Raw genomic sequence first — 23360 nt, forward strand, 5'->3', positions numbered from 1 at the left:
TCTTCCATTTTTGGCAACAAAAAGTTTGTTAGCATCGAACGATAGCGATCGCCATTCACCGTAACGTTGCGTCCAACAGCATCTTTGAAAAAATACGGTCCAATGATTCCACCAGCGTACAAACCACACCAAACAGTGCATTTTTCGGGATGCATGGGCAGTTCTTGAACGGCTTCTGGTTGCTCTTCACTCCAAATGCGGCAATTTTGCTTATTTACGAAGCCATTCAACCAGAAATGAGCCTCATCGCTGAACAAAAATAAAGCGCGAAACACATTTCGAACCGAACACTGATTTTGGTAATAAAATTCAATGATTTGCAAGCGTTGCTCGTTAGTAAGTCTATTCATGATGAAATTTCAAAGCATACTGAGCATCTTTCTCTTTGACACCATGTCTGAAATCCCACGTGATCTGTCAAATACTAATGCATGAAAATCCTAACCTCAAAAAAATCACCCGTTATATGTTTTTTGTTAGATAGTGAGCTAGGCTTTTATAAAAAAATATTAAACATTAAATAAGAAAAATAAAAATTACAACAAGTAATTTAAAACAATTTTTTAAATAAAAGCTTTTATTACGGGTTGACAAAAAAAATCGACTCCCGCGCCACCTAACGGCAAAATTTTTGGGTTATTTCTTTCCATTTAACAACAAGCAAATCGGACAACAAATACGGGTTTTCCAAATATATCGACTTCTGCGCCTATCGGGTAAATTTTATTATGCAGTTATTCTTTTTCACTTAGGTTTCCGGAAGCTGGTTATAAATTGAACAAATAAGAAAAAATATTAAAAATAGAAAATGTTTTTTGATTACTATCGCAGTTCATTTTTTTCATATATATTTGTTGTATCTCTTTCGAAAACTTGAAACTATTCTTAACAAGTCAACATGCAAGTATAATATGGCAATGCCAAATAAACTGTGCTACTATATTCTGGATCTCAATTTTCAGCAAAGGTGCAAAAAAGTTTTAAAGTTTTATTTCGCAAATCGACATACAAAAGCCAGCGAAGTCAGTTGAAACTTCAAATATCGAGAAAACATTGAAAAGTTAAGACACGAATGCCATTGCAATGCGATTCCGGTTCATTAAAGTGGAGAAAAAGGTGACGTGAGAGGAAAGGCGTTTGAGAGCTTGCAGCAGCAAGCGCAAAGTAGCTCAATTTACATCAAAGCTGCTGGTTGGAGCTGGTCCGAGCGGAGTGCCGCCGCCGTATGTACACTTCAGCTTCAGAAAAAGTAAACGACGCAACTTCTTCTTCTGTTGTTGTTGTTTGTTAGCCTTTGTTGCAGCAATAAATTCAACTGTCAATCAGCTAGTTGTTAGTCGGAGTGCAGCTCAAGTAACTGAAGCTGTCAATGCAATTGTCAATGTTGTTGTCCATGGACGCTGCTTTGCCACACGGAATTCATTAATTGCAAAACTTTGCCAAAGAGGAAAACAATGCGTGAGTAAGAAAAAATGTGAAAATAAATTTCAAAGAACAACAAATAACAAATAAGAAACAACAAAGCAACAAATGAAGAAAAATGCAAACAAACTTAGCAACTTTACGCCAAGACAAGACAAAAGACAGCAGAGCAGAGAGAAAATAACAAACGAAATTAATGTTGAAGGTTGCAACCAGAAGAACAAGAGAAGCACATAGAAGAAAGAAGAAAAGTCGAGTAAGTGAAAAATAAATAAAGTTAATAAAAAAGAAATTAGATACATATGTACATATGTACGTATTTAATGTTAGCACTCTCATCTGAGTCGGAACAGAAGTGAAGGCAACAACAATGACTTGACAATTCGCTGCAATAGATCGCCTTATGGTGGTACTTTGCTGTGAAAATTTGAAATGGGAGATGACAAAGCGGCCGACAGCAGCAATAATAATGCCACCAAAGATGAGAAATCAAGGCAAGTGACAGATAGAGGGGGACAGCTGTATTGGAATGAGTGAGATAGAATGGAGAAAGGAGAGGAGGAGGATGTCTGCTGCTTGAAGTGAAGCGTAATGTGTTGGCAGATGGATATTTTCAGGAACTTGTTCGCAATTTTGCAATTTAACGTCAGAAGGCAATTTAATTAACAAACAAAGACACACAGTGAAGCCATAGACAGAACAGTGGAATATTACGTGAATATGAGAAGCATAGAACAAAATCAAATAAAAAATACATCTAAATATATCACCGTTCTATAAATGAACTAATTTACTATGGACCTATAGAATTTGTCTCGATTTTAAAATTTTAGCAAAAGTCATTAAAAACAATTTATGAGGTTTGAAATGAAAACGTAAGGGCGCATGCAATAGATTTAAAGTGATATACATACATACAAAGTAATTTTTTATTACTTATTTTAACAGGACCAAATTCCTTGCAATTTTGTGTGCTGGGTATGAGCTACTTCGGCCGTTGGAATTAAAGCGACTTTTTAACCATTCCCTTTCATATTCAAACATTCTGAGTATGGAGTCCTGCGCAATCAATTTTATTATTACGAAGTGCAAGTTTTAAGTAGCTGGGGCTCACTATTGATTTTTGGAATTTTTTTTTTTATGGAAGGTGTTGCTCATTTTGTCCATACAAATACTATTTTCAAATACATATATTTTTCATGGAAGAAAATGCGTGAACGAAAAATTGCCAAAAATCAATGGTAAGGCCTAGCTACTTCAAACTAGTACAAAATTTTAATAGCCTACAAAATTGCATACTCAAAAAAATTCTAAAAAATCTGATAACAAAGTTTAATATGTCGTCGAATTTTCATAAATATTCTACAAACTTACAAATTTGGGCTGATAATGTTTTGTTTAGATGGTAAGCTATTTTTTCATAAAAAAAAGTAATAAACATTTTTTAAACAAAGAAAAATAGCCTAAAATGTACTTAGGCCATTTTTTCCACATTTTATTTATTTTGCTTTATTCTCTGCCGATGTGTAAATCAGTTAAATGTTTCCATCGCCAAAATTCACGCCTCCTTAATATTTGTTAGAAAATGAACGATAAAATTAAACGAAAGCATTAGAATTTCAGGTAAAAAAGACCTACATAGATACAAAGTCGAATTAGGCCTAATTTTAATCTGAAATTCTTCACTGATAGCCATCGTAATTGTTGGAGCCGTAACAAGTATCTTTTCCCAATATATTTTGAAAAAAAAAATAACACCAACTGCTATTCAAAACAGCAGAGATGCCTTATCCAAATTTCTTTAATATTTGCTCAAATTCATTTACGATGCGTCTTCATGCCACTCTGCCAAAAAATTATATTAAACAAAAAAAAAAGGAACACGGCATTGAGTACGCTCCAAAAGGCACAGAAATAATGAGCTTAACTCAGCGCAAATATTAAATCTCAAATTCAAAAATCAATTCTGATTGAATTGAACAGCAAGCAGAATGAAGCTGAAAGCATTTCGCTCCAAATGAAGCAGCAACAATGCACGCCAGCCTGTTAAAGGAAAGCTGATTATTTGACAACAATTTTTTCGATTGCTATGAATTCACGAGTATTTCGTTTTTTTTCATATTTTTGTATTGTTTCATAATTTTCCGTATTCACAATTTCTCTTTGACACTTGGACGCTGTAATGTGATATTCGTTTGCGCGCAAAATGTGAAAAAATCTCATCAACAAAAGCCGCTCAAAGCAAAGGTAATCGAATACAAAAATGTACGTTTGTATGGCAAAGGGAAAAAACATAAGCAAAGAGAATAAATAAAAGTGTACGCTTCGAATTCGATAACTTTGTGTTATCAATAAAACAGTTTTACCGCTAATAAGTATAGTCGCTTTCACACATTTCCTTAACTTTTTTCTACTCTAAATTTTTAACTTTTTATACAAAACCATTTGCTTAAAAGCATTTCTCATTAGATTTCCTTATTTCTCACTCAGCAGACCATTTTCACTTTTATGTGAATTAAATTTTTTGACCGGCGGCAGTGGGAAGTATCCATCCAGCTTTATTCGGCATTAAACGAGCAAACGTTTTTTTTTTTTGTTTTTATTCGTAGCAATTTATGAAAGTACCTTTTTGCGGACGATGTCCCTTTGGGGGCGCAAATCGAAGAAATGATGATTTATTGCTTGGGTGTTAATTTGACACGCGCGTTTATAGCCGGCGCATATTGCTGAGGACATTTGCCGAACTATTTACATAATTAAGCTCAGGTATGGAGCGGAGCACTTAATGACCAATAAGCACGTGCGAGTTGTTTATACTACTCTTATCAATTATGGTAAAAAAAAATTCAATATGATCGGCATAGTCCCAAGGTGAAACCCGCTGCATGAAAGTAGGGACATTTATTGATAAGTATTTTGTTTGGGTCAGCAATCGACGAAGAGCCAAAGTATCTACTAGATTCAATTCACTAAAGGAACGGTCACATTCCTTTTCCTTGCCTCGAATGCTTTCAAGTTATCCTGATGAAATTCTTAAAAAATCATTTCAAAATACATTATAGCTACCGCCTACCCTGTCAGCAGCATCGACAATCAAAATGCATTTTACACATATAATTCCTACGCCAGTACTGGCAACCTTGGAAAGGCAAGCGAAATGTAAAATAAGTGGAAGAGCATAAGAACTAATACTTTCGCATATATGTATATACACAATGTTTGTATGGCATTTAAAAGAAATGCAATTCGAAGACAGAAACTTCACACACACACACACGCGCAAACTGTTCGATCGCATCCACACTTATCTGCCTTTTCCTTTTTTGCCGGGCGCGTAATTGAAAAAATGATAAATTCATAGCTGTGGTTACATATGGGAGCAGTTTTCGCAATACAAACACACGCCACACACACACACGTACTATTTGCGCCATAAATATTGCATGTCTGTAGAGATGTACAATGTATGTAAGTGGCTTTGGCAGCGTACGCACGGGCGTATGAGTAACATTAATTTCAATAACAAATTTCTTGGTACTAGCGCACTGGGGGTACAACTAAGCAACTGAGCGAAGCAGAAGAAGAAGAATTTTAAAAGTGAATGTGCCTTTTAATAAATACACCGCCACAGCATGAAGCCCTGAATTTATGTACAGATGTTTGCATATTTTTTTAGCTGGAGACTGCCGTTAGAGACACTTGTTAACACTCACACCGCCGCGGCATGTCTCCGCACTCCAACATATCTAAATATTTTCCCGCCCTTCTGCATTCCTTTGAGCGCGATGGCGTCGGCGTTTCAAATTTCTCAAAGCATTGAAGATGACGCAGTGAAACGGAAAACATCTGCTACTGCTGTGGTTGAAAAAAAAATGGAAAAAATAATAAAAAAAAAATGCGAGTGAAAAAATTATGGCACAGAAAAGCACCGCGCAACGTCACAGCTGGGCGCATGGCCTTGGCTCACTTTACAACAATGAGAGCACAACCGTGGGTTCGTCACGTGGAAATGAAGAAAGGAAAAAAAACTAAGCAACGCTTAGATAGGGTCTGTCGTTCCCCCATTGCCATCAGCGATGAATTAGTGGTCAAAAAATTGGAAGCAGAGTGAAGAATTAGACAGTAGTAAATAGACTTTAGTTCTGCAGAATGGAAGTAAATAGGTAAACAATCGAAATACAAAAGGCGCCAGTGAACACCAACAAAGCAGCGAGATTTTCCGCACGCGCAAACACTGTGCCATCATGCCAGAGCTTGCTCACACACACACACACACACACGGCGCGAATTTGGAAATTACAATAAAAAGTATTTCTGAAAAAATGAACACTTAAACGAAATATGTATAGCGCACAAACAATTGAATGTGGGAAACCTATGCCTATGCGGCAAGTGTGTTTGTATAGCGCAGATGGCAGTGCTCCCAGCAGCGTCGCACAAGGCTATCGAACTGGCGCCTCTATCTGTCCTGCAATCCACTAGCCACCGGCATTCGCGAGAAGTTGACGATTTTGACGATTCCATTGTAGTGGATCTCTGAACTGGCGGTGGTAACACAACGAAAACAGCTGCCACGGCCATGGCAGCAACAGCCATCATCGCCTCTTTTGTTTCGCATTTCATGCTTGTGTAGCTGCTGTGCAAACATTTCGTTGCGATTTCATACTCGTATTGTTTGTTGCTCCGCCACACCGCACCGATTGCAATCAAATTGAAGGATAATATTTTTCTAAATCATACAATAAGCGATTTGCATACATACATTCATTCATAAATATTTTACATAAGTATGTATGTATGTATGTATGTGTAGGTATGCACTCAACACAAAGCATCTAAAAGATATTTTCTTCATTAAAGCAAAAATCAATGCAATCCGCTGATTGACTACACTCGTAGCTGAACCGTTAAGCATTTGCAATGATTTGGAAATAAATAGAAGAAAAATATTCCTGCAAACAGAAGTTGAGATAGAAAATGAATTTAAGTTTTTAAGTGAGCAGTAATCCACACGAAAGTATCAATCCTGCGATTTGCGATTTCATCTTAAAATCTTACAATACGGGTGTCAAACGCAGAAAGTTCAAGGAATTTTTTTTCAAAATAGGTTTTGAAGAGGTTGCTAATCGGTCAAAGGTCAAATCAAATTTAGCAAACGATTATAATCTAATCTTAAAATAGCCTATAAGAGGGTTGCCACCTTTCCAAATTTTAAATTAATTTTTTTTCTCATGCCCGGTTGCACTAACCAATTATAAATTTATCAGCCTGTTAAGATTCAAAATAGCACTACTTTGTTCAGAAAATTTGTCATTTTATAAAACAAATATCCAATAACAGGATATCGATATTAAAGAAAAAACTTTGGCATATGCTTTTATTCCGGCATATTTTCTCATACACCTGATTGTCACATATTAAAATAATAAAAAAGAATATATATATATGTATATAAAATATACGGCTAATTTGGTAAAAATTTTACACATGTATCGGCTATGTAATTCTGGAATATAATTTTAAGTCAAAATATAGGGATATACTGTGCATTTTTTAACGCTGAAAGGCTGACTGTATTAAGATAGAAGATGATTAAGGGCAACTGGATGATCAGCATAATTAAGTAGGATCCTGTGTAGCCTGGGTGTTTAAAAATATTAAACGAAATTTATACTTTGTTATTGCTTAGTGATTTTGAAAAGTTAAATCCTGCGTGATTTAATGAAGTATAAAAAGAAAATTCCCTAAACCACCCTATTTCCAACTCACCCCATTTTCTTCTTGCCAAAATGCTATGCTGCCCGAGAGGAGACAGAGAAATATTTATGTAAATCGAATTAGAGGCGTATGATTCCCAAGGACAATATGAAAGGAGGTTTGGTTCTCTCACTATAACATTTGTGTTTAGAGTGAGAAGAGCAAAATGGAGTTTCAACAAGAAAAAACTTAAAAGTTTCTAGGCAATAAATAAAAGAAATAGGATCTGAGAAAAGTGATTTAGATGGCATAGCAGCTCTAACGGAAAATTCAGTTAATTTAGAAGCCAATAATCTCGAAAACTTTACCAGAAGTCAGTGAAAAATATGACTCGTGGAAATGAGAATATCATCGTTAATGGTGGTGCATATACATTTTACTGAAATCATTGCGAAAAATCTTGCTTCTGTTACGTTTGAAAGCATAACTTTAAATCGTTTATTATAAAATATCTAATTTGTTTCCTCCGATTTAATAATAAATGCATGTATACCAACTTGTATTCAAGCACATACATAGTCAAAATATATATATATGTATAGGCACAAATAGGTAGATATGTATGTATGTATGTACGTGCTTCTATAGTATTTTTAATTTGTTTGCTGAATTTTTAAATGATGAAAACCAAACTCCATTGGCTTAAGCGACCACCAGTGAGTTGTTGCAGCAGGCAACAACAACAACGGCAAAGGCAAAGGCAGGCAGCAGGCAACAGAAGCTATCCGCAATTTGTGGCAGCCAGAAACGAGCGGCCATCAGCTATCAGCTCACAGCTGTCAGTTGCTGCGGGGAAGATTAAAATGTCATACTCGCGCGCTTTCACAGACTTACTGCGCCACTTGTGGCTTTTAGTTATTTTGCCCATTGCCATTTTCCATTTTCCATTTTTTTCCTTTTCATGTTTTCCGTTGTTGTTTTTGATGCTTTAATTTCTCTGCATTTGCTTTCCACTTCTTTGCAATCGCTACCACTGTGGGTGTAGCATTTAAATGCGTTGTGGCCATATTTTTCTTCCATTATTTTTTGCAATCCAATTCGCGTTTGTGTTTATTGTTGTCCTTAATTGTATACTACCACGAATGTAGCGAATTTTTGTGAGCGTGTTTTTTTTTAGAACTATTTTTGCTCGCCGTTTCTCTGTCTCTGCCGCCTTAGGCGGTTTATAATGTAGTCATTTGCGTTTATTATTATTGTTTTTGTATTTATGTCATTCCACGAATGCTGCGGGCGCAATTCGTCCTTCTTTCCCATTCTCATTTTTCCTAGCTTGTATTTTTACCACGTAGAAATGGCAAGTTGAAAGAAAATTATTTTCCCACAAAGCAAAATCAACAGACAATTCTTTGTTGGAAGAATTGTAATTCCTTTGTTTTTGTTTAAAAGCTGCCTAAAATTGGATACTTCATTGAATTTGAAGCATTGAGCTTAGTTCTTTAGTTATAAATAGAAAATATTATCGAGGTACTCGTCAGATTCAAAGCAGGCTTTTTGTTCAAACTTCAATTACACTGTTCGGCAGTCGGCTGGGGTTCTTCATTTCCCCAGCCAAGTTTTTCTGAAAGTCTGGATTGTATATAGGTAAGTAGTATTTCAATTTTACCAGGTACCAATTTGAGTTTTTTTTATTTTTAACTGAACTTGATGGTCACAGATCAGCATTTGAAATAATTAAAAGTGATTTAAAATATTTATTCATACATACACACACATTCAATTTGTTATTTATCTACTTTTACTGAAAATAGTCGCTGGGCGAGCTTTGGTGTAAAAGCCATGGAAAATTCCAAAGTTTGACGACCTTTCCGGCTAAGAAAGCCATAAAGTAAAACTTAATTTTACAAAAACGAAGTCCTTGCGAAACACACATTTTTGAATGCAAAATTTTAGTGAAATGATTTAATCCGTTTTTATAGCGTTACCCTGGCTCAGTTACGGACTGTATACTGTAGCCGTCTCAACAGGTCCTTGTCCAGACTCGACCCCAATATCCCCAACAAGTGCCCGGCATGTGGAGACTTCCCGCTCGAAACCAACCACCTCTTCACATGCCAGCTCAATCAAACTCAGCTGACACCTTTCTCCCTTTGGTCCGACCCTATCGAAACAACCCTACCGTTAGTTGAGCTTGAACCGAAATAGACTGGACTTGGTAGTGCTGCTACAACAACAACTAAAATAATTTGATTAAAAGATATGTATATATCTCGATGTATAACCCGATAGTAAAGTGGTCTATTATCAGGCCTAAATCCGTAGCCCATTTTATGCTTCCATTCGCGTTTTGCTTCACAAAATATGTCCATTTTGATGTCCTCGAGCGGGCGGTGATTTTCCGCTCATTATTACCACAAAAAAAACTTTGAAATATAAACTTTTTAATTAAACTCAGAAAATTATTAAAAAACATTTGGTTGTTAGAGCTGCGTTAAGTTGGAAAAGAAAACAAAACATATCCAAGTTGAACAAACGCAAAAATATACATACATACATACATTTCAGTCGAAATTTCGCCAATCTCCGCGAACTTAATTTGCACAGAGTCCGCAATGATAGCCAAACCGAATGCGGGATTATCCACATAGCAAATTCAATTTGCAATAATAAAGAGTAAAAACTGTTTTGCACGCCAGCAGAATTCCCAACGGTAGCAAAAAAGTGGCAAAAAAGAACAACAAATATAGCGAAAATAGCCACGCTAACTTTTGCTTGTTTTTTTTTCCGAAAAAAACTTTTCAGCGAGCGCCGATAGGGTATCTGTGTGCTTGTGTGGACATGTGCTGGAAGAGATCTACAAATGTGCATATACGGTTTCTTGCGTTCACATCCGTTTGCTTGACCATATTGGCCGCGTGTTTATTAGACCAGTATGCAAATATAAAAAGACGCATCTTAAAATGGTTAAGCAGCCGCGAAGTGCTGTGTTTACGCTTAGCCGCGCTTTTTTCCACTACTCCAACTCAGTGCTTTGGTTGCCGTGGCAATGTGAATTTTCGGCGGCGGCAGCAGCAGCATCGAAAGGAGCGCACTTTATTGGATACGTAGTTGCAAATTTTTGTTGTTTTTGCCATTGAATGCACTAGTCTTCCATTCAACGGTCGACTCAAATTTCAAAGCGAAGCTGCGTCCTATTCTTATGTCTCTTTTTCGTTGTAAGTAGCTTTTCGTTATAAGATATCCTTCAAGCTTGCAGTTGGGTTTTCGTCACCTTTTGATTGTCTATTTCGAAGCAGGTTTTACATTCAATGAAAAATTTTCAAACTCGTATTCCAGTTGTCGACCTTTAAATACTTGTGGTCCAAGAAAAGAGCACTAATTTTAGTTTATTGTTTACAAACGCCGCATATTCAACCAGCAGATTGCACCTCCTCTTACCTAATTTGTTCGCTGCCTTGCAAATATGCATATCCTTGCTTAGTTTATTAGTGCTTTTGTTATTCTCCGCTTACCAACGATTGAATCTTAGTCACCTCTGCATCATTATTTTTAGCTTCTCGATTTCTTTTTTTCATATTATTTAGCATAAAAGAAGCGTCCGTCGCCTTTGCATTATCCTCCTTGTTTATATTTTCATAACAGCTCCTGCTCTTCATGCCGCTTCGCTGCTTTTGCATTGAGATGCACTTAATTTAAGCGCCTTAATATACTTCTAACTAGCTAAGCTCGCCTGCATCCAGCATTTGAACCAGCATTCTTGATAGTTTCTTAGCTTCTTTTATGTTGGCCATATTTTTGGTGGTGGCTCTAAGCATCGCTGCCTTCAGCCTTTGTGTTGTAGCTGCTCTTTGTTGTTAGCTGCCTTTTCTTAATTTTGTATTCAATTATTTTGGTCTGTTGTGGCTGCACTTTCATGAGTTTCTTCTTTGCTCTTCCACTTCTATGCTTTTCTGCTGCAATAATACAATTAGGGCTCTTTTAGTAAACACCCAAGAATGTGCCCTCAGTTTCGAGTATTAAGAAAATGCGAGCTAATCTGCATGTGTGTGGCTTATTATTACATATATCATTACGAGAGTTATACCACATAGGGGATCATACAAACATTTCATAAAGGTTTCTTTAAATATTACCCCTTTGTATGAATAAATTGCATTAACTGAAGGGAAAAATTAGTTTCGTAATAATTTTGTTAAACAAGCAAAAAGAAAAACTGTACAATAAATATTGGCATAAAAATTGTGTTCCGTGTCAAAGAGATTTTATCGTTAAAATGACAATTATGCGCTAAAAACAGTGACAAAGGCAAGTTTTTTTTTACCGATACTGGTTTCAACTAAATCGTGTGGCAAAATAAGAAGTATTATAAATAAGCTGCTTTGGGGCTAAAACTTAATTCCTATAAACAAAATGTATACTTTAACTCTAATATTTTGATTTACGAGTACGAAATGCTATAAACAAATCCCCTAGTTTAGGCATAAAGTAATTGAAATTTTGTTGACCTGAGTGACTTAAGACAAATCGATCGCACAAACACAGAGGAAAGCCTAACCACATTACTGACTTCTGGAGAAAGTCGTGGGTAGCCTTCATCCAAACGAAGAAAACACTTCTCAAACTAATTCAAAGATACACATATGCCAATATTTTTTCCATTTAAGAATACAAAAGTAGCAGCTGATAAAATCAGACATAAAAAAAAAATTAGTCGCAAATATACTCGTGCTTCCCAGATTGACTGTATGAAACAGGATACAAACCCCCGAGAGAAAGAGCGAGAGAAATGGCAGAGAGTATATAGCTAGTAGGTTTAGATGCCAAGCATAAGCAAAAATTCAATCCGAGAACAAATAGCTGAAGTTAAGTTGCCTGTCACAGATCCTTAATATTTAATATTTAATCTTTTTTTTTTTTGCTACGTAGCACCGTCAGCAAAAAAATACTGTATTTCAAATCAATCGAAACTCACACTTTATTTACTGAAATGTAATCCAAACAAAAATTGTATATTGGGGCGGACGCAAGCATTGCTTAGCGAAGCCTTAGTGGGAGCTGTAGGGCAGTGCTGCCAAGAGTACTACAATAGGAGTTTTTTTACTACTATGTATACAACTATTTTGACAGATAGTTATCTTTTTAATTACATTTTTTAAAGTTACTTAATCAATGCTCTTAATACACAACGCGTGCAGGAAACAACAACACTTAGTCCATACTACGAGTACACCATACCGTACTTGCCGAGGTGAGGCCAAAGAGCAAAAGGGGGTCTGTAGAAAGGGTAAGTAAGGACATGCATTTCATCTGCATGCAGCGGTTTGGGCCTCGGTAAGTGACCACTTAGGAATTCCAAAAGTTGTCTGCTATCCTACTTGTTTAATGAAGCAGCCTCTTGAAGCGTTCCGGTCATTACTGAGTGTTATAACTGGTTACGGGCTAAGAAATACTTGACCTGAGTCCTTTCCAGCTGAATCAACAGGAATTCCCGTGTGGCTTGTCAATCATCAGTATGTAGAATAAAACAAGCTGATTATATTTACCAATAAGAATAGAAGAGCACTGCTGTAGGGCTATCATATCGCAATCAAGAGACTACGCCCCCCATCACGACTTTTGTAGAAGCTGCAGATCGGAAGAAAAGCTTGAAACCTTAAGACATCAGCTGTGCGATTGCCCCGCTTTCTAAAGAATGCGAAAATAATTCATGCATTTTCCGGTACTTTGAGCGATATGCGAAATCTTAACGCACGAAAATTGCTTGGCTTAGCAAACTCTACTTACTGGTTTGTTTAGATGGGTGCATGCTCCCCATGAACGGAAGAAATTCTATTTTTTATTTTATAGCCAATTTCATTGCAGTTTATTAAATTTGCTAAAATGGGATTGGCTGCATATATTTTTGCCCCACTGTGCGACGCAGGGAGGGGTTACTTAAGCAAAGAAATGAAACTGCAGAACAAATCCCATGTATGTAAGTACATACATGTCTACATATTTGAATATTTACTACCGTTAATCAAATTTGTAGGAGGATGTTTGCGCGCTGAAATGCAAATCTGCACAACCCAAAATTTACAGCGACTTAACACATATCAAATTATATTCACCGGATTGTTTGCGCTGGCGTTGGCGACAAAGGAGAGCGCATACACGTGAAGCCACACCTACACATACATACATACATATATTCTCATATAAAAGACAAATATTTAAATTAATTTACACGTGCACATTAACGACACCCTGGCAATACGCACTAAATATGTTTGTATATATGTAGTATACATATCTGCCACAAGAAGTTGCAACGATGTGGTTGCATTAAAGCAGCGAAGAGGAAAGTGGTTGAAAATTAGCAGCCATGGCCAAATACGGTACTCGTGTTTAAAAGTTTTACAGAAATTAGTAAACATTTGCAAACTAAATAGGAGAAGACTGCCAACATTCGAGTAGAAGGAAAATGCTCACACATTTTGTGCGGCTTGGGCGAAATATCGGATGTACAAATTAATCATTAAATTTACTTTTCTTAAAATATTTGGCACAAATTTGAGAAACATTTCGCACTAAAGTATTTTATATTTATGATACGAATCCTGGTCTTTCAACAACTGAGTGGGAACATTTGTATGCGATTACCTTGCCGTTAAGATTTTACTACATACTAAATATAAATCTACTAACTCTCTACATTCATATGTATGTATCACCGCTTCTACTACTACACTCCTACATCATTGTATCTGCTTGTATGTGAAATTTGCCTGCTTAGCTGCTGACAATGATACATGGAAAATTAACTCGCCCTACGCCCATCCCTCTCTAAGCCTAAGCTCAATCCTTGCTGCCCCTTCCCTCTCCCAGTTTGTGTTTTTTACATGCACGCTGCTGTTCTCAATAGTGATGACAGACAATACTACTCGTGCAGATGCATTTACATACTTCCCTGCGAGCAGCATTGTCATCGCCATTTTGCTATTTTCAAACAACTACACTAACACATCAGCGGCTATGCTACATATCTTCTTCTTCTCTTCTTTATTGGCGCTGTAACCGCCTAAGCGAGGTGAGGCCGAGTCCAAAACAGCACGCCAGTGCTTCTTCTGTGCTAACTGACGCCAATTGGAAATGTCAATTGAANGCCAAGTCCTTCTCCACCTGGTCTTTCCAACGCAGAGGAGGCCTTCCTCTTCCTCTGTTACCAGCATCGCGGCCCGCGTTGAATATTTTCAGAGCAGGAGCGTTTCTGTCCATTCGAACGACATGGCCAAGCCAGCGGAGCCGCTGAATTTTATTTCGCTCCACTATGTCTATATCGTTGTAAANGCCAAGTCCTTCTCCACCTGGTCTTTCCAACGCAGAGGAGGCCTTCCTCTTCCTCTGTTACCAGCATCGCGGCCCGCGTTGAATATTTTCAGAGCAGGAGCGTTTCTGTCCATCCGAACGACATGGCCAAGCCAGCGGAGCCGCTGAATTTTAATTCGCTGCACTATGTCTATATCGTTGTAAAGCTCATACAGCTCATCGTTAAATCGTCTGCGATATTCGCCATCACCAACGCGTAAAGGTCCGTAAATCTTTCGCAGAATCTTTCTCTCGAAAACTCCAAGAGCCGCCTCATCAGATGCTTTCATTGTCCATGCCTCGGCGCCATACGATGAGAGAGGACTTTACTCCTGAATTGCCTACTCAGTTCAAAGTAGCACTTGTTGGCAAGAGTGATTCTGCGTTGGCTTTCAATGCTGGCAATATTATTGGTGTTAATGCTGGTTCCCAAGTAATCGAAATTCTCTACTTTCTCGAAATTGTAACTGTCAACAGTGACGTGAGTGCCAAGACCCGTATGCTCTGACTGTTTGTGTGATGACAGGAGATACTTCGTTTTGTTCTCGTTCACCACCAGACCCATTCGCTTTGCTTCTCTATCCAATCCCGAGAAGGCAGAACAGACGTAGCCCTTGTTTTTACCGATAATGTCGATGTCGTCGGCATACGCCAGCAATTGTACGCTCTTGTAAAGTGTTGTGCCTGAGCGGTTCAGTTCTGCGGCTCTTATTATCTTCTCCAACATCAGATTAAAGAAATCATACGAAAGGGAGTCCCCTTGTCTGAAACCTCGTTTGGTATCAAACGGCTCGGAGACGTCCTTCCCTATTCTGACAGAGCTGGTGGTATTGCTCAACGTCATTTTACACAGCCGTATTAGTTTCGCGGGGATACTAAATCCAGACATCGCGGCATAAAGGCAACTTCTCGTCGTGCTGTCGAGAGCGGCTTTGAAATCGACAATTAGATGGTGTGTGTCGATCCTATTGGCTTTAGGCCTGGAAAATCCACCATACATCAGGTATTCACAATACGCACAGCGAACGCATGCACAAATGTATATACATACGTAAGCTTTTAACTACATTCTATACAAATTAAAACGTTTACTTTTTACAGATTTGGGGAGAGGAAATACGTATTCCTTGTTAAAACAAATAAAATGAATTTAAAAAATTACACTGGCAAAAACTTCAATATCGATTTCATCAAAAATTTACACATTTAATTTCTGTTTATATATACACTCGTACATAAATATGTAGCTTGTAGTGGATAGCATAATACAATTTCAGCGTCCCGATTCCAAATCAATCAGTAAACACTTTAGCTATTTTGCAATTTACAATTTTCTATTCTGAAAACCTACATATATGTATATTCATTATTGCAAATACATATTTGAGTACAAACTTACATACATTTATTAATTTTCAAATACGTTTAATGGATGTGATTGCTGAATGCAATGGCAATTCAACATTAATTGTAAACTAATTAATTGCCATTAAACGGACACCCGCAACCACAACCCACAGACGTGATCCACTCAAGCAGACAACAAAGGGCGTGACAAAATAAACCAAAATGAATCGATCAGAAAAAAGAAATGTAAATTTTGAAAAACAATAGCTTCAACAGAAAGGCAATTCACACAGAGTCGACCACGACCGTTGGACATTTCAATTCAATTTTGCGCTTTGCCGACATTACACCTTTCTATTTCGCAGCTACCACAAATGCGCCTAATTGACGCCAAATTGACGGAAGCGATGCGTTGCGCTGCTATCAAAAACAACAACAATGGCAATTGCAATTGTACTCTCTCACGCTCTTTATAAGGCGGGTTCTTGCGGTTCTCTTTGATACGCATTTGCCTATTTACATACATTTGTATAAAAAGTTGTATATATATGTATGTAGAATGTATATCGTTACGCTGCATATCGATAAGAAGCATCCCATGCAAAACAAAAACAAGAATTGTGACATAAACATAGGCGCGCAACATGTGACTTGTTGTCCTAGATTTTACGCCGGAAATTACTCAACACAAATGCAATGCGCATCTGTAACTCAAATAAGCTTGAGTGAGGGGATGCAGTGAGCTTTTGATTCGAGTGAGTTCAATGGCGCTTTTGCTCTTGTGAAAATGTGCTTTTGCGAGTAGGGAAGCTAAAACAGCTTTTCGCATTGGAGTGGTAAAGGTTTGCGGTGATGCTTAAAAAAGTATTGTCCAACTTAATGAAAATGGGGATATATATGCAAAGCTTTTTATCTCCAAACTTGGAAGGTTATTCCCCATACTGCAGTTGGCTTACTCTGCAAATAGAGCTTGCTTAAATTGCTTTTTGGCAATATTGAGCATTTATGTCGAGCTTATATGAAAGTCAGCGATGGGTAGAGAGAGCTTTTAGTTTGCACGCGTTTATACCACATATATATAAAGCTTAAAAGAGCTTTTCCCGCGCGCAAGACAGTGCCCATCAGTGATGTAAGTTAACAAAATGTTAAAGAAAAATAGAGACAATCTGTTAGATAAAATAAAGCAAAGAAGAATTGGTTCGCCGCTTTTGGCACCCCCCTTTATAACCAACAAAAGCTTGGGGTACAAAAGTTTGGGTAAAACAAACTGTTTCCAAATATACTCCGTTATTTTAAAGAAGTATTTTTTAAAACTACAAGTTAAAGTTGTTTATTCTATATAGCTCTATAACTCAAAAGCTAATACTTTATGTGCTTACATACATACATACTATAGAAATGTCATTAAAAATAAATATACATCGAAACAAGTTGACCAGTTTCAAACCCAGATGTCTTAATTTTCAGCGAAATATAATTTTTATGTAAGACACATACAAAATTTCTGCCAGTGTTGGCTTGAGAGAGCTTTTTTCCTGTGTAAAGAAATTGTATAGAAAAAAGCTCCGCACGGTTTTAATTTATAATTTTTTGATTTTATAGGAAAACCGCTAGCTGTGATATAAACCGTCTGAGTGCGTTTTGTAAATTATTTAGGTAGCAGAGTGATTTAACAAAGCTTCAAGCTTAAACTTTGCAAAGCTTACGTAATTCATTCAAAGTTGAATAGGTATTGAATTACTAAAAAGTCTCGGGTTTAAAACTTTTATCAATTTTCTGGTTTTAGAATAACTGCGGGCGGTTTTATAGGTTCTAGTCATTAGCAAAAATCACACACCCATTTCAAGAACCAACCAGTTTCTCACCTCGGTTATTAAGGCAAAACTTTTGCACATTCCAAGCCAGTAAGAGCTGCCACTTTGATGGAATTTTAAATTAATCGTTCTTTTCCAGAACTGGTGTTTACAGGTAAAAGTTGGAGCTTAATATTAATGGCGTATTGCGATTGGCTTTCCCCGTGGTCGTCAGTATACAAAGGAGTCTTACAGCATCCATACATGGATATACTTTTTACAGTTACAAGAAAATTTAAATTGCGCCAGATAGGCATAAAGCAATTACAAAGCTAGATGCACTTAAAACTTCCATCAAGCTCTGAGTCTAGCCGCAGTAGCCATATCCGGTTGCAGATGAGGGGCTGGAATTTTTGACAACATATTGGCTGAATAATTCGCTTACGTATATGAATCCTCCCGGAACCTATTTATTATTGATTTACTATGACAAAAAGTCTTTGTAAAATTTTACTGATGGAATGTTGATGAAATAAAATAATAGTCGTGCGGCCAAAGTTAATGGAAAGCAATTAGCTTATTTACTCGTTATAGAGGAGATTTCGCTAGAGGGCGATGCGTCGCGACGCGTTGCTTCTCTTCTTAACCTCAACAAAAATACTGTACTGACGGTATATCTTGAAAACCCCCGTACTCTTGGACAAAACGGTGCAAAAATCTAAAAATTAGCTGAGAATGTATTCGTCATTTCATTAAAAAATTTCAGAGCACTCTCTCATTAATTTGAGAGTTCATCACTGGAATTAAACTTTTTACTTTTTTTGTGAAAGTTTAGTTAAAGCTGTTATAATACCCTCATAAATATCGTAATTCATGAATCGAAGAATCAAAGAATTTCCAATGATAAGCTTTGTAGCTTCTTGGCTTTACGCATAGTGTTAATTTTATGTACTCTTTACTAATTACCCGCCAATGTATCGAATACCGAAATTTTATGGTAAAATGTGCATTAACCCGCAAAGCGATGGGTAAGTTATCGTAAAAAGTGTCGACAGGTACCAAGATATTCACTAAAATTTCTTAAATATCTTTAAAAACTTATTTTTTCCATGAGTAGCAATATATGAAAATATGTATATCGCTTAATTTATTAAAACTAATTAGAAACTGTTGTCTACAATTGAACCGAAGTTAGAATAAGCACGAAGAAAATTACGACATTGGGGCTTAATATACCCAAGCTATATGTATGCCGGGTTAAATATTTTCTTACAGCTAACCTCTGCCAGCTTTTCCCCATACTGTCGAAGCTTTCAGAGTTGCCTTTGTTTTGTTTTCAAAGTGTACATCCACCACCGTTGGCTGGTGAGTTTCTTATGAATTATTATTTTAAATATATATATGTATTGTATGTATAAATTTTATAAAAAATTATCTTGTATAAGCAAATAGATATGTATTTAGTATAGTTTAGTTATTTGATAAGAGCTTACAGACTAAATTTGTGTACTTACAGTTATTTTGCATGTCTAATTTGGTTTGGTAGTTTGTATTTTTTGTTCGTACGGTCTAAGTTCGAGAATATACACAAAACAAATCAAAACAACAAACATGAAATTAGATTCTTAAAGATACATTGATAGGAATTTTGTGTGTTTTTTTTGTTTACTTGTAAATCTAATTTAACAGTAGAAGTGGGAGCGGGATTAGATGGGGAGTGATTAGGTTGAATAGAGTGCAATTAAGCAGATTTGGGTTTGTTTCGTTTTTACAAATGTTTTGACTTTGAAATGGAAAAAGGATTTAGAGTTAGCTAAAACGGTGTTCACATGAGGCGATTTTCCAGGCAATTTCAGAGGCCATTAGTTGAAACAAAAATTAGCTACAGCCCAACTTCATTGGAAGCGCTTAGTTGAAAGGTCGTTCACACCAGGCGATTGTTGCTTTCAACTAAAACTTGCCTGTAAAATCGCTTCGTGTGAACACCGTATAAGAGTAATGTGTAGTTGAAGAACATTAGTAAGAACGTTTGAATATGGAAATTGAAAACAAAAATAATAGGGTTATTCTCAGAGTCTTGCGAAGAACCGGTTTTTCTATTTAAAGCTTTCCAATGCATCGTCCAAAGGCTTTGCAAGACTAAGAGAACCACCCTAATGTTTAGCTACTTAAAAAGCATGAAAAGTAAGGGACAGTTTTAACAACCATATCTGAGCAGAAAGGAATAGATCAAACGACTAAACGACTTCATACAAATTCAAACAAATAAACAATGACAAATTGAACGCAACAAAACGTGTAAATCATCTTTCGGTGCAGATCGTTATGAAATGTTTCTTTTTTCCGCACTGATATATATATAAAACGAGCATGGAGTTTTTCGCATCATTTGGATGGATTTGTGAATGAGTTAAAATATTTATTTATTATTTATTGGTTCAATGCTGACTGATCGTTAACGAAAGTGTACGGCCCACGTCAGCGACTGACATATTGGTTGGATATGCATTTTTTTTTTTAATACTTCAACTCTCGCCAATTGCCAATAGCAGAGGTGGGAGAATTTTTAAGAGCTATTATTTCTTTATTTTAATTTTTTTATATTTTGGTTTCAAGTACTCACTACGTACTTGGCTCGAATGCGTAAGATCTCTACATAATAATTTTTTCTTCTTTGTTTTTTTTTTTTTGTTTTGGTTTTGTAATATACATTTAAAATTGAGTATAATATAATTCAAAGTTAAAGAAACAAAGCCAACACAGGGGTAGCACAGTAGAAGAGAAGAGCGCATAAGACGTTCATTTACACATACATATATAAAAGAGTCATAAGAATTATAACGGAGTCAAAAAAAATTTAAAATTGTTTCACAAAAAAAAATTTTGTATGTCAAAACTTTGCACTAAAACTTCGCACTTACCCATGTCATCGATGATGGGCGCCATGCGCAGCGTCACGCCCACCAACATGAGGCACATGATTAGCAGCAGGCACGCTGTTACAATGATTGTCCAGCGCGCCCGCTGCGACAGGTCATCGGGATCGACCACCTTTTGGCGACGACAAAACAAAGTCCAACGAGCAACGGCGGGTGGGTATAAGCAGATGTGGAATAAAAGGAAGAATGCAAGAAAAAGTATTTTTTATTAATAGCTACGTGTATGTATGTATGTATTTGTGATAGTACCTTGACGACACGCGTTTCCAGATCCTGCACAAGAATTTTTGGTTTTTTATGACGATGTCGCTTTTTGTGTCGATGATGACTGCAAAGAAAAAATTTTATTATTGCAAAACTTGTAAAATATTTGCACAGCGAAATTTGATTACTTTAATATACACAAGAGAATTGGTAGAGCTTCCACATATCGCACACATATTTGAAAAGAGGCAGAATTAAAAAAAAATTATGCCAATTTTTTGCATAAATCAAACGTAGGATTTATCTCAAATTAATGCAAAATATTTTTTTCTTCATGGTTAAAATATTTCAAACAAGAAAATTACTGTTATATAAAGATATTTTTGCTATAATTCGAGATACTATCCCCAAAAAGAATCAGAGTGTACATTAGGCCTTGGGCTGTAGTTAATAACGGCGCTAGGTGTGCACTGTGTGGAGGAGCGCGCGAAGCGGGTAGCTTTAAATGCACACCTGCAGCGTGCAGGCACGATATACACAGTGGATCGTCAATGATGCCTATAGTTACCATATATCATCCTCATAGATTGCGCCTTGTAGTTAGTCGAGAGAGAGTGTATGGATCTCACTATTGCTTCTTTGTACGAAAGCTAATGACGTACTTTCTTCCAAAAGAGACAACAGTAATTAGTTTGTCATTAGATGCCAAAAAGAAACAGACTGCTCTGAAAACCTTTTAACCAAATGTATGTGCACGGAACTTCAGAAAAGTATTAAGATCCCTTCCTTGTAGCCAGTTTAGCATAGGAACCTTTTATAACCATGGTCATAGTCCACCAGAAATTGCTGATGATAGTTCACGAACAGCATCTGTGTTAGTTTTGATGTAAACGAAGTCTTGCATTTCTGCTAATAGTGAGTCCATTACCAAACGCCACAAGAGAGAGGAGGGTACCCCGCCCTGAGGGCATCCTATCCCATCCTCTATCAAAGACCAGTTCCTCGCCACAGTCAACAATCTTCTAGAATCCACACTGCTCATCCACTCCACGCTTCCTGACCGCATAGCACATAGAGACATGGTTAGCGTTGCCAAACGCCCCCTTAATATCTGAAAATACCCCAGTTGTGTACCTAGCTGTCCACCAAAAGCTTTGATCTGGTTAAAGCTGTTACTTTTGTACCGATTGCAGTTACAGTATAACAGTTTTTCTGTTCCCGAAAACTTTCCTTTGCCACTTTCGTAAATCAAAATAAAATTTGTTCAGCATAAATTGACTCATAGCTTTTTCACCAGTCCTTTAGTCCTCACACCCATAGTATAAAATTGTATTAGCATTGCAGTTTTCATTAAATTACCCATTGAAACCGTGAATAAGCTGAGTTCACATTCGATTGTTGTACGCTCGCATATACGCAAATAATGCCATCGGTTGCGCACGAGCGCACACAACTGCATTCGCCGCCGCCACTGAATGAGTGAGTATTCGCATAAAAAGCGCCTAAGCCAACTTTTCACTTTGGAATTTTCACGAAGTGTGGCAGCGGCATTTTGCATACGCGAGCAGAATAAAAGTTCAAATAAACAAAGCTATGAACAACAGCAACAACGACATTTAAAATTAACATTGCATTTTTTTATGCCAACACAACGTCGAGTCGCACTCAGTTGGGTTTTTGGGTGAGGCAGTCAGCAACCAGCCAGCAGTCGACTCGCAATTCACTGGCAATCGCTCTTCATCAGCAACTTTACGCCCTTGCCCCTCGTTCACTCGTTCACCACGCGCATCCCACAAAGCTCGCCCTCTTGCGCGCCCTTCTTCACTCACACTTGCCAACTCCTTGGCGCACCTTGACCTAAATTTCAGGCGAAGCATAATTAAAGCACAAAACATGCTGGCAGCCTCAACAGCAGTCGACTGCGCTGCCAAAGCCGCCACCACTGCACAAAGCGCTGAATGTAGGCAGCAGGAAAGCAAGCGAGCGAGCGAGCGAGCGCGTGAGAGGCAGCGGTACCGGCATGCAAAGCACTTTTAGATACGCACATTCACACGTACATAAATATGTATGCATGTACCCTGCAGTGAAAAGTTGAACTTAGTAGTATACGCCAAGTCCAGTTCGTGAGCTCTTATTTAAGGATAGAAGTCCCCACCAGTTTGTTATGGAAAGTTGCTCGTTGAAAAAGTAAACTAGGTAGAAATTCTAGAGCTTTGGTCTGTCGGCCATTGCAGGAGCGGAAAACTGACATTTCGTATGGCACGGCCAAGTTAAAACTACCAGTCGCTAACAATGAAAAAGGATAAAACGTTAACTAGTTGAGCTGAAACGCAAATTGGTACCCTTCTAGATTACAACTAGCAGCTTTCCTTGCTGGGTAGTTACAAGTGTACGTATGTATGTATGTATTAGACTCCAGCGCAATTCCATTTAAACGGCCCAACAAGACATCCGATCGCCGCGCAAATACTTTCCATCCCCTACTTTCATCGTTCGGGTCAATTGTGAGTAAGCATAAACCAGTTTCAGCAAGCGTACGTAAACTACCGATCAATAGCAACACGCGTAGAGTATTTACTTTGCCTTCCGCAACTACTGCGAGTAAAAGGTATTT

At 37.3% G+C, this 23360-nt stretch overlaps 1 protein-coding gene across 1 annotated transcript in view; it reads right to left on the bottom strand.

Moving 5' to 3' along the window:
• Positions 1 to 23360, bottom strand: part of LOC108359545 (uncharacterized) — a 176503-nt gene that overhangs the window by 75316 nt on the left and 77827 nt on the right. Inside the window, exons 6-7 of the mRNA XM_017611459.1 lie at positions 20792 to 20870; positions 20525 to 20654 (exon numbers count right to left, since the gene is read on the bottom strand). Coding sequence (XP_017466948.1) covers positions 20525 to 20654; positions 20792 to 20870 — 209 coding nt within the window. The remainder of the gene's footprint in view (positions 1 to 20524; positions 20655 to 20791; positions 20871 to 23360) is intronic.

This window comes from Rhagoletis zephyria, unplaced genomic scaffold (assembly GCF_001687245.7).
Source record: "Rhagoletis zephyria isolate East Lansing unplaced genomic scaffold, Rhagoletis_zephyria_1.1 Rzeph_scaffold_00407, whole genome shotgun sequence".
In the NCBI taxonomy this organism is placed as follows: domain Eukaryota; kingdom Metazoa; phylum Arthropoda; class Insecta; order Diptera; family Tephritidae; genus Rhagoletis; species Rhagoletis zephyria.